This window comes from Halichoerus grypus, chromosome 2 (assembly GCF_964656455.1).
Source record: "Halichoerus grypus chromosome 2, mHalGry1.hap1.1, whole genome shotgun sequence".
Taxonomy (NCBI): domain Eukaryota; kingdom Metazoa; phylum Chordata; class Mammalia; order Carnivora; family Phocidae; genus Halichoerus; species Halichoerus grypus.
The window spans coordinates 194,643,548-194,653,304 of NC_135713.1; the positions used below are offsets into that span (position 1 = coordinate 194,643,548).

Sequence of the window (9,757 nt, forward strand, 5' to 3'; positions counted from 1 at the left end):
AGGAGAAGAAATAGAGCATGTCCTAGGACAGGAGAGTGATCCTGAACCTCTTTGTGAAGACAGGAACACCTGAATGTCCCATGATTCAAAACTGCTCTTTTTTCTTGAAGGGGTGCCTGGGTGGCTCAGTAGGTTAAGCCACTACCTTCGGCTCAGGTCATGATCCCAGGGTCTTGGGATCGAGCCCCATGTCGGGCTTCCTGCTCAGTGGAGAGCATGCTTCTCCCTCCCCCTCTGCCTGCCTCTCTGCCTACTTGTACTCTCTCTCTATCTCTCTGTCAAATAAATTAAAAAAAGAAAAGAAAATGAGTTTCAGGTCCGGGTTTCACAGCAGAACCCGCTTGGCTGCTGTTAAGTGGCCACAGGAGGGCTGCCTCCACCTCTCAAATCAGTGGCCTTAATGTGGGCATGGATCTGTCTCTGATCACACACAAATGAAAGCCATCAAGGCCAGGGAAATAAATGTCTCAATTTTGTAGTGTGGCCAAGGACAGCCATTGGCTGACAGCACACAGAAAACTCCGCCCTGTGCTCTGTTGCCCAGCAGGGTTTATGCTCTTTGTCTTATCACGAGGGTTGGAGGAAACAGACTCAGAAAGCAAGAATGCAGGAAGAAGCCAGCCAGTTTGTATAGCAGAAAGTCACCGAGGTTAGAGGTCTCAGGCGCCAGAACTCACAGATATCGTTTGGCTTTATTGACCTCCTTCTGTGTCATGATGGCGTTTAGGGGAACTAGGGATAGTAGGGTTCCCTGCTACAGGGAAAGAAGGTCCCGGATCTGAATCTGACTGAAGCTTCTTATTCACCCACAGGTCTATGATATTGCGTTTAGTCGGGCTGGGGGTGGCAGGGACATGTTTGCCTCCGTGGGCGCTGATGGCTCGGTGCGGATGTTTGACCTCCGTCATCTAGAACACAGCACCATCATTTATGAAGACCCACAGCATCACCCACTGCTTCGCCTCTGCTGGAACAAGCAGGACCCTAACTACCTGGCCACCATGGCCATGGATGGAATGGAGGTGAGTACCCTGCTTTGGGCTGCCATAGGCCTGGCCACCTAACTGTGGCACCACTGAGGCTAGCTAGCAGAGTGGTTCTCGGCTGGTGGCAGTTTTCTCTCCAGTGGAGCTTTGGAAATGTCTAGGGACATTTTGGATTGCTCCAACTTGGCAGGCAGCAGTGCTACCGGTATCTCATGGGCAGATGCCAGGGGTCCTGCTAAACATCCTGCAGTGCATGCAAGAGCGCCCCCCAACCCCAAGAATGATCTGATCCAAAATGTCAGTAGCGCTAGGATTGAGAAAGCCTGATCTAAAACAAGGACTGTGTGCTAAGAACTTTTAATACTGGAGCATTGGAGTTGGAGCCAAGAAAAGCAGTGTCTAAAAAGCAAACCAAATCATATGTGCTTACGGTGCTGAGTAAAGAAACAGGCAGTTTTCCTCTTCTGTGGTCTGGACAGATTCTTCCAGTTTTAGCAAACATACACGGAAATGACAACTCTTCATAGCCCGTTACTTAATAAAAGCAGTAAAGTGTGCGTCGAGATGATGCAGTGATTAACTTTTGGGGAAGCCGGTACCTCAGACTTCTTACATTTCAAATTCTGCTTTGGGGGTTGTGGGGAGAGGCCTCTCATTCTGTCCAGCTGAGCATGCATGGAATTCTTAGCACACGCACCGAATAGGACTTGGTGGATTATCCAAACTCATGTTACCTACTCCTGCTTCTTCCCTTCCTTACCAGTCTAAAGGCCCTACATTGGGGCGCCTGGGTGGCTCAGTCGTTAAGCGTCTGCCTTCGGCTCAGGTCATGATCCTAGGGTCCTGGGATCAAGCCCCGCATCGGGCTCCCTGCTCGGCGGGAAGCCTGCTTCTCCCTCTCCCATTCCCCCTGCTTGTGTTCCCTCTCTCGCTGTGTCTCTGTCAAATAAATAAATAAAATCTTTAAAAATAAAAAACATAAAGGCCCTACATTGCTTAAGATAGAGACTATAAACTGCCTGTGTCTTTGTTTTCTTTTTCCTCAATCCTGTAGCTGCCTTTGGGCCCAAGACCCTCTGCCTCTAATGGTCTTTAAATCCACAAACCAAGACGTTGTGCTTTAGAATTATTTTTTCTTTTGTGGTGTCTTGTTTGTTTTCCTGTTACACCCTGAAGTACCTGCGCCGTTTACTTGTTATTTCTGCAGGTAGTGATTCTGGATGTCCGAGTTCCCTGTACACCTGTCGCCAGGCTGAACAACCACCGAGCGTGTGTCAATGGCATCGCTTGGGCCCCACACTCATCCTGCCACATCTGTACCGCAGGTAATCATGGTGGCCGGGCGTGGGGAGGAGCCATGGGGGGGCGGGGGGAGGAGATCTTCCTCTTGTCTCCTTAGAACTGTAATCCTTGCTATTTCCTAAGGGTGGTTTGAGAGATTGAGCAAAGTAACTCCATTGAGAGCCTCCCTCCACTTGTGAAATTGAAGTAGTCCACATTTCCAGATGATCTTGTACCCTCAGTGATAGCAGAGCTCCTGCCGGGGACTGTTTACATCATGTATCAGTTACAGGCTGTGCCTCCCTGAAATCTAGGTTGGCCCAGAGGACTCAGATCCAGGACTGTGGAGAAGGGGGGCAATCTCTCTTAGATGGAACAGAATGTTTGGGAATGGCCACGGTTGACACTCCCTGGGGAGACAGAACGACTTTGCAGTAGGCTCTGGAGGTGCTGAAGGCCCTGCGTGGCTTGATCACTGGTGTGTGACTTGTAGTCCCCACCTCACCATTTGCCAGACCGAAAAGAGTACCCCTGAAAAATAGGCTGGCTGTCAGTGTGCTTTTATTCTAGGAATAATATAAGCCTGTTATTAAAAATTAAAATAATACTGAGGTATATAAAATAGGAAGGTGAAAGTCATCTTTTCTCCTTCCTGTCCTATGTCCACCTCAGTCCCACTCTCCATAGGTGGCCTCTGACAACAGTCATTGTGTCTCCTTCGACACCTTTTTATGTGGGTACATGCCTACATATACCCCCCAGTACGAATGTCTGCCCCTTAATTTTACACAGACGGGATTCCACTCTCACCCCATAATGTTCTGCTTCTTATCTTTTTCATCTTCGGTGCCTCAGGTTTCTCTCTAACATTCTTTTTCCTCTCCTCACTAATCCGTAGCATCCTCATTTCCTTGTTCATTATGAAGCCAAAGGAGCAGAGTAGTTTGGTGGTTTTGTGCTATTTCAGTATTCATTTGAAAGGCATGAAACTTTTCCTGTTTTTGGCCTTCTGCTCATGCCTGTATGTCACTGAGGAGCAGTTAGGGGCCTTCTGCCTTCCTCTGCACCTCAGGTTGTGGTCTGACTCCTTCATGATGGCCTTCTTTTTTCCCCAGGGGTGTGGATAGGGAAGGGGGGGGAGAAGGAAGAAAGAACGGTGTCCCTTGTTCATGGAGAACGGTACCAGTGCCCCCAGTAGAAGCCCATCTTCCGCTCCTAGTGGCTGCCTTTGTGCGGCTCACTGCTGGGCACACAGTACCTGTCCCGAGTCCCTTCAGTTGAAGGAGCTATGGCTGAAGAATGTGCTTGGTTGAGAGTGGCACTGAGGACAAAGAACTTAGTGCTCTAGATGTGCTGAGTGTTGCACACAGCTCCCCGGAGCCCCTGACAGAGGTGGTCCCTGGGAAGGGCATCTTGCACCTCGCCTGGGTTATATGGCCGTGGCACGAGGCTGGTGTTGCCCACACGAGCCTGCCTGGCATGTTAGGCTCCTCAAATCTCCTGTGTGTCAGAGATAGGTTTTCACATCAGGATGGGCTGATGGGATCAGGGGACACTGTGGTATTGAAGGTCATTGCCTTTTTATTTTTCTTCTCTTAAATTAAGAACTTATTGTTTTGATTATAAAAGTAAATGACCACATTACAGATCACTTACCAACTAGGGAAAAGCAAATATAACTCATAACTTTGCCATCCTCATAGTACCACTGTTCTCATTTTGATATATTTTCTTCCAGTCCTTTTTCATGTGCTTATGTATTTTTTTTAAGGTGATTGCCTTCTTTCTGGTATTTCCCAGGGCAAAGAAGGTAGCTTTTCTAGGGAAGATTGTTTTTAATAGCACATGTCCACTCAGCACTTCATCTCATCTGTGTAACACCTCATCGAAGTATAAAAGTTCATGAAATAGGGTAAAATCCCATTAAGTTGAATCATCAGAAAGGGATCTTTAAGTGCTCAAGTACTTTAAGTGGCTGCAAATGACATGTTTGGGGATCATTTTTGTATCCTGTGGTCCTTTCCTGTTGCCTGCCCCGGGTGAGAGGTGCCCGTCTAGGTCCCGTCCTGCCATCCTAGCTCTGCCGCAGTGACCGGGGCCCCGGGGCACATCAGAGGCCTTGCTCTGAGTGCTGGCTCTGCTGTTCACGGGTTGCATAGCTCTGGGGCTCGGGACAAGGGCCTGAACATTTCTGAGTCTCAGTTTCTTCATCTATAAAACGGGGGCTTGAAATCAAACCTCCCTGGCTGGGATCTTGGTGAGCAAATGCTTTGTGAACTGTGATCCCTCCACCCTCCCCGAATGCAGGGGCCATTTTCCTCCTTGCCCAAGTTGTGACCTTGCTGCTGGCTTTCTCTGTCACTAGCGGATGATCACCAGGCTCTCATCTGGGACATCCAGCAAATGCCCCGGGCCATCGAGGACCCTATCCTGGCCTACACAGCTGAAGGAGAGATCAACAACGTGCAGTGGGCGTCCACCCAGCCCGACTGGATTGCCATCTGCTACAACAACTGCCTGGAAATACTCCGAGTGTAGCATTGGCGGCGCCTTGCCCACGAGGCGGGGGCTTGTGTGTTTCCTGCCTCTGCCCCATCCCCAAAGTAAGAAGAAGCGTGTTTCTGGTGGCCAGTATGTGTCTCACTGCTTTGCATCACTGTTAGCAGAAGCTGCTCTAGGAGTTCCTGGCCAGTCGTCCCATCGCCGTCTGCGCCAGGCTCAGTGCTAGTGTGGCGCCTCCTCAGCCCAGGGCCGAGTTTTACAATTTTCTCTCCCTTTCTCTTCTCCTCTGGTTCCTCCATTAAACTTTTCTGTATATTTGTTTGTCAGCTGTTGTGTTAATGAGCACTGCAGGCACTGGCTATGTTTGCACTCCTCTGCCCCAGGTGTCTCTTACCCGTCTGCTGCCCGAGGCGGCAATCTGTGTCTGTGTCCTGTTAGCACTTACGTGGGAACAAATACCAATTTGGAGTTGTCTTTCCTCCTATTATCAATGTCTTTAACAAATTTCAACTTTGTATATTTTTTACCTATCAGGCTAATTTTTTTACGAAAAGAACTTTACTCTTCCCGGTTTCTTCCTTTGTCTCATAGTCCACCCCATTAGCACTTCCTCTCTTCCCTCAGTGCCTGGATCTAGCACTGGGCCTTCGACCCCATGAGCAGTTTGCCTTCTTGAATCACTGCCTGACTGCAACGTACCTGACCAGGAGTCCCAGACCGCCTCGGTGCTCTGAAGTCGGCCAGTTCTCTCACCTGTTCTCAGCCCGGCTCTTCTCAAGGGCATTCTGGGCTCCCAGACAGACACGTGAAGCCTTCTGTTACTTCCTGAAGTACCTCTGTCCGACCCCACTGGGCCCTGCTGGCCATGTGGTAGAGCTGAGAGAGACAGCGTGTCTGACTTGAAGGGAATGGTTTCAGAAAAGCTGAGCTTAGAGTGCATTTCCAGTACCTAGTTTCCGAGTTGGTGTTTCCCTCCAGATGTAAGTCCCAGGCCATTTTCTTTCACGTCTTGAATGATACGCAAGCACAGTCTGTAAGCTGAACTTTGGTATCTCGATTTGGTTGGTTTACTGTGACTGATGGTTGGCCACTCTTTGAGTGAGAGAGTCCTGCTTGAAAGGCACATAGTCTGTGTGTCTAATCCTGAACAAGATCTTCTTTAGATATGGGAGACTGTCAGCTCCTAGAAGGAGTGGATTAATAGCCTGTGATAATCCCAGGCCGTCAAATAAATAGATAGCTGCAGGGCCAGCCAGTTAAGGTGCACCTGTCACCACCCTCCCACCCCATCCCCCACCCCACCCCCACCATTAGGTGCTGAGCAGTATTGGACTTGCAGGCTGCAGTGTTTGTTTCCGTTACATGAGTGAGTTCCACGGAGAGGGCTTGTGTGTGATTCCGGTGGTAGATGAGTCTTTGGGCAGGCAGGGTTTGGGACATGCTCAGAGTCTAGGGGGACTTTGGTCTAGCATGTTCTGCCATAGGTTTTTGAGCGCCTCTGAGTTGTGCAGCTGTTAGGTAGGAGAGTAGCAGACCTTAAGGCTGGTGGTTTTGTCCACTTGGGTTCTCACCTGCTCTTGAGAAACAAAACAGTTTTGTTCTCCTGGGCCCTTAAACTCTTTTGGTTGAGTCTCCTTTTCCAGAGCAGATGTATTTTTAATCTCCAAAGTCACAGCTCTTTGCTTTACTACACAGGCACTTGTCCAAAGAAAAAGGCTCTTTTCTTAGCGTATCTCCCCTTCTACTTTTTCACTTTCTTACTCTGATTTTGAGGCTCTTTAGCTGGCCATCCACTTGAGGTTGACTTTCCTTCATTTACTACCAGATTTGCACTGTGTCATTCAGCGGTGTAAAGTGAGCAGTTCTTGGTCAGAACCCTCCTCTGCTTGTAATTCTTATTTGCTGGTTCCAGGGTCCTTCTCTTAAGGGTAGCAAGTCTAAGTTGATGGTTGCTTGCTCTAGGAGGCCATCAGGTCCTTCCCCTGGGGAAGGGTCTGAGATGGAGGTCAGAGTGTAGGAGGGGCTGGTCGTCCTGGGGCAGGGCTTAACTGCACTGAGTTCTAAGTTAAGATTCCTTTCCTGATCTGCACTTAAATGTGGTCTGCATGGTGAGATTTGTCAGCTGGAACTGGAAAACAATCAGGAGAAAAAATTAGTCTGTAGTAATTAGAATGTATTTGCATAAAGTTGCTACTTCTCTGGAAACCAGCAGCTTCTGGTGTTTTTTTTTTTTTCCTTGCCCTGTGGGCTCCCAGACCTCTCACCCCTCCCTAGGTCCTGCAGTGCGGTCCTCCTCCTGCTGGCATCGACCTGGGGCCCAGGTGAGACTCCCCAGTCTCCCTGAGCAAACACACACACACTCACAGTTGCTGAGATGCCGGTATTTTGAAGTCCCAGCTCCCTTTCCCTCCGTTTCCACCATAGGCCACGTGGCCTCATGGCTGAGGAGGGGATTTCTATAGTCTCAAGACTGAGAAAGCCTCTTAGCCAGGCATGCTCCAGGAAGCAGAGATCTGTTGTAGTTTCAAAAGCAAGTGTCTGTTTAATTTGTTCAGGTTTTCAGATTGCCACCCAGAGAGAATGGGCGGGAGGCTCTGGATCTGCTCTCCTTAAGTGTGAGAAGAGCAGTGGCCAGGGTTTCCCTGGAAAGGCCACAGGGCAGCATGTCTGGGCTCTGGCTCTCCTGGCGGTGGCCCTTCCATATGCTCCTACCCCCTGGGCCGAAGCTGCCTTTGTTTTCCTTGTCTGCTCTGAGGGGACGGAGAGGTGCTAAATAAATTCGGCTTCAGGTTCCTCATCAGAGAGTTGGTGAATGGGTATAAGTCCTTCAGGGGCTTGAGTATTTACACCCAAAAGAGTTGGAACCCTCACCTTCTAGGGAGGAATGGAGCTGCAAGTTGAGGACTTGAAGAGGGAAGATATTTGATCACTGGGTGAGAATTTCTTATCAGAACCAGGATCAGCTCTCAAAGAACCGGTTAAGATTTGGGGAAAAAACAGAAAAAATTGAGACTCCTACAAGGTTTTGATGATAGTTTTGGCTGAAATTTTCGGAGGAGATTTGGGATGTGGGAGAAAATCCATGGTAAGTGTTTCTTTAGATCAAGGGAGAAGATATTAGAGGGCATGAAAGGTCTGGGGTGGCCATGGAATGAGGCTGTGCACACAGCCCGTGTCAGCCGTTTTGGACCATCCGTCAGGTATCTGTGACGCTGGCTAACTGTGGGGACAGGATGGCAGCTCGGGCAGGGAGCCCCTTCCTGCAGCACTGAGCTATAGGTGATGTTCGGTGGCAACAGTCCACAGGTGGTGGGCGTCCCATGGCCATTCCTCATCATGGCTCTCCTTGGTTGTAGGCTTGTACAGAGCAGAGGTTGTAAACAGTCCTGCCGATTTTCCTCCCCTCCCTTTTCTTTTCTCTTCCTCTGGCCTTGCCCCCGTAGAACTTTTTCCCTGCTGCAGCCTGGGCCTCAAGTCGGAGGCGGTAAAGACAGGTGGGAGCTGCAGGGTTTACCACACCTGGGAGGGCCATCCCCAGTTTGAGAATGTGGCAGCTTCTTTGCCTGCCTGGCTTGGAGTAAGGGAGACTACTCAAGTAGACGCCTCTCTCAACGCAGATGCTTCCCTTTACTCTCTGCACTCCAGGATGAGGAAGGAAGGTCATGCCTGGCACTTAAGTTGGGATTTCCAAGGGAGGAGAGCTGAGCTGAGCTGAGCATCACTGTGAGCCCTGGACGAGGCTTTCCGTACTGGCTGGGCCAGCTGCCCCCAGCGTCTCCTGTTGCAGAGCCTTGCCCACCTCTCCCACCTGCACCCTCTTCTCCCACCATTGTCTTTGCCGCTGGCTCTCAGAGTTAAAGGTGTGGCTACACAGTGCGGGCCCTGTCCTCTCAGGCTACTTTGTGGGTATTATTTTTTAAGTTTGGAAACGTGCAGGTGCCTTCCCAAAGAGGCTTGGACTGGTGTATCAAACCAGAAACAAATAAGCTAGTGAAAGTATGAACTCAAGAAGAAAGGTGTTGGCAGTCTTTGTAATAGCTAGAAAACTTACAAGGACCCACCTTTAGGACAACCCAGTGACTATGGACTTGTGGTGTCTGCCGTTTAAGAGAAATGCTCTCGCCTGGGGTTGGTTGTGGTAATCCAGTGTGCAACGAGACTTGTTGAGCTACAGCTTTGACTCGCTTGAGTTGAGTATGAATCACTTGCTTGGGTTCCTGTGTATTTTATGACCCTGTCAGTGACTTCCCCCCCTCCTCCCCCGAGTGTGAACTTGTAGCATGATTGTACAAACCTCTGTGTAGAAAACGGAGATTCCTTGTTCTCTGAGATGTTAAGCTCTAGCCAATCAATTTCTGTCCCCTCTAGCTTAGTACGTCTGAACTTCATTTCTTGTTACATATTTAAACTTTTCCTCTATACTCTAGGTTTTGTGACCTCCCATGGTCAGGTGGAGAGGAAGCTGCCCCCTACGAAACTGTACTGTCACCCGTTTTTCTTTTTAAAATATTATTATCACAGGACTGATTGTACACAGGGCTTGTAATAAAATGTTAACACTGTGCTGTGAAACCATAATGGTAAATCTCCATTGAAGGCGACTTCAAAGGCACCTGAAAGTGGAGTGTTACATCTATGACTTTATTTCTTGCTTCCTGAGTATATTAAACCTAATTTTCACCCTTTCATTCTGTTTCAGCCTCCTGTATAAGAAGTACCGTATTTTCTGCCCATCATACTTTGTAATAAAACTTGAACATGTATAGATTGACTGAATTTCTTCTTGTGATGAATTCAGTTCTTCCCATTCTGCCACTGTGGTCATGTTCCAGAGATACTGGCTGGGGGCCGAGAGTCCACCCCAGCCCATCTCACTATCTGACAGCCGGAGTCATCCCTTTTAATAAAACACAGAGCACCTATTCTGTGCCAGGGGCCATGACCCTCGAGTTGCTTGCAGTCTCCCAGATAAACAATTCCCGGCAATG

General features: G+C 49.1%; 1 protein-coding gene across 2 annotated transcripts in view; it reads left to right on the forward strand.

Annotated features, from left to right (window-relative positions):
* The window catches only part of DCAF7 (DDB1 and CUL4 associated factor 7), a 32,121-nt gene extending 22,589 nt beyond the window's left edge, over positions 1 to 9,532 (forward strand). The window contains exons 5-8 of one of the 2 annotated variants that reach the window (XR_004924755.2): positions 813 to 1,022; positions 2,194 to 2,311; positions 4,633 to 4,870; positions 9,469 to 9,532. Coding sequence is in view for 1 of the 2 variants with exons in the window: in XM_036116192.2 (XP_035972085.1) it covers positions 813 to 1,022; positions 2,194 to 2,311; positions 4,633 to 4,805 (501 nt within the window). In the remaining variant the exon portion in view is untranslated. Of the gene's footprint in view, positions 1 to 812; positions 1,023 to 2,193; positions 2,312 to 4,632 lie in introns of both variants that reach the window. The other variant, XM_036116192.2, reaches the window with a different exon arrangement.
* Positions 9,533 to 9,757: the final 225 nt, after the last annotated feature.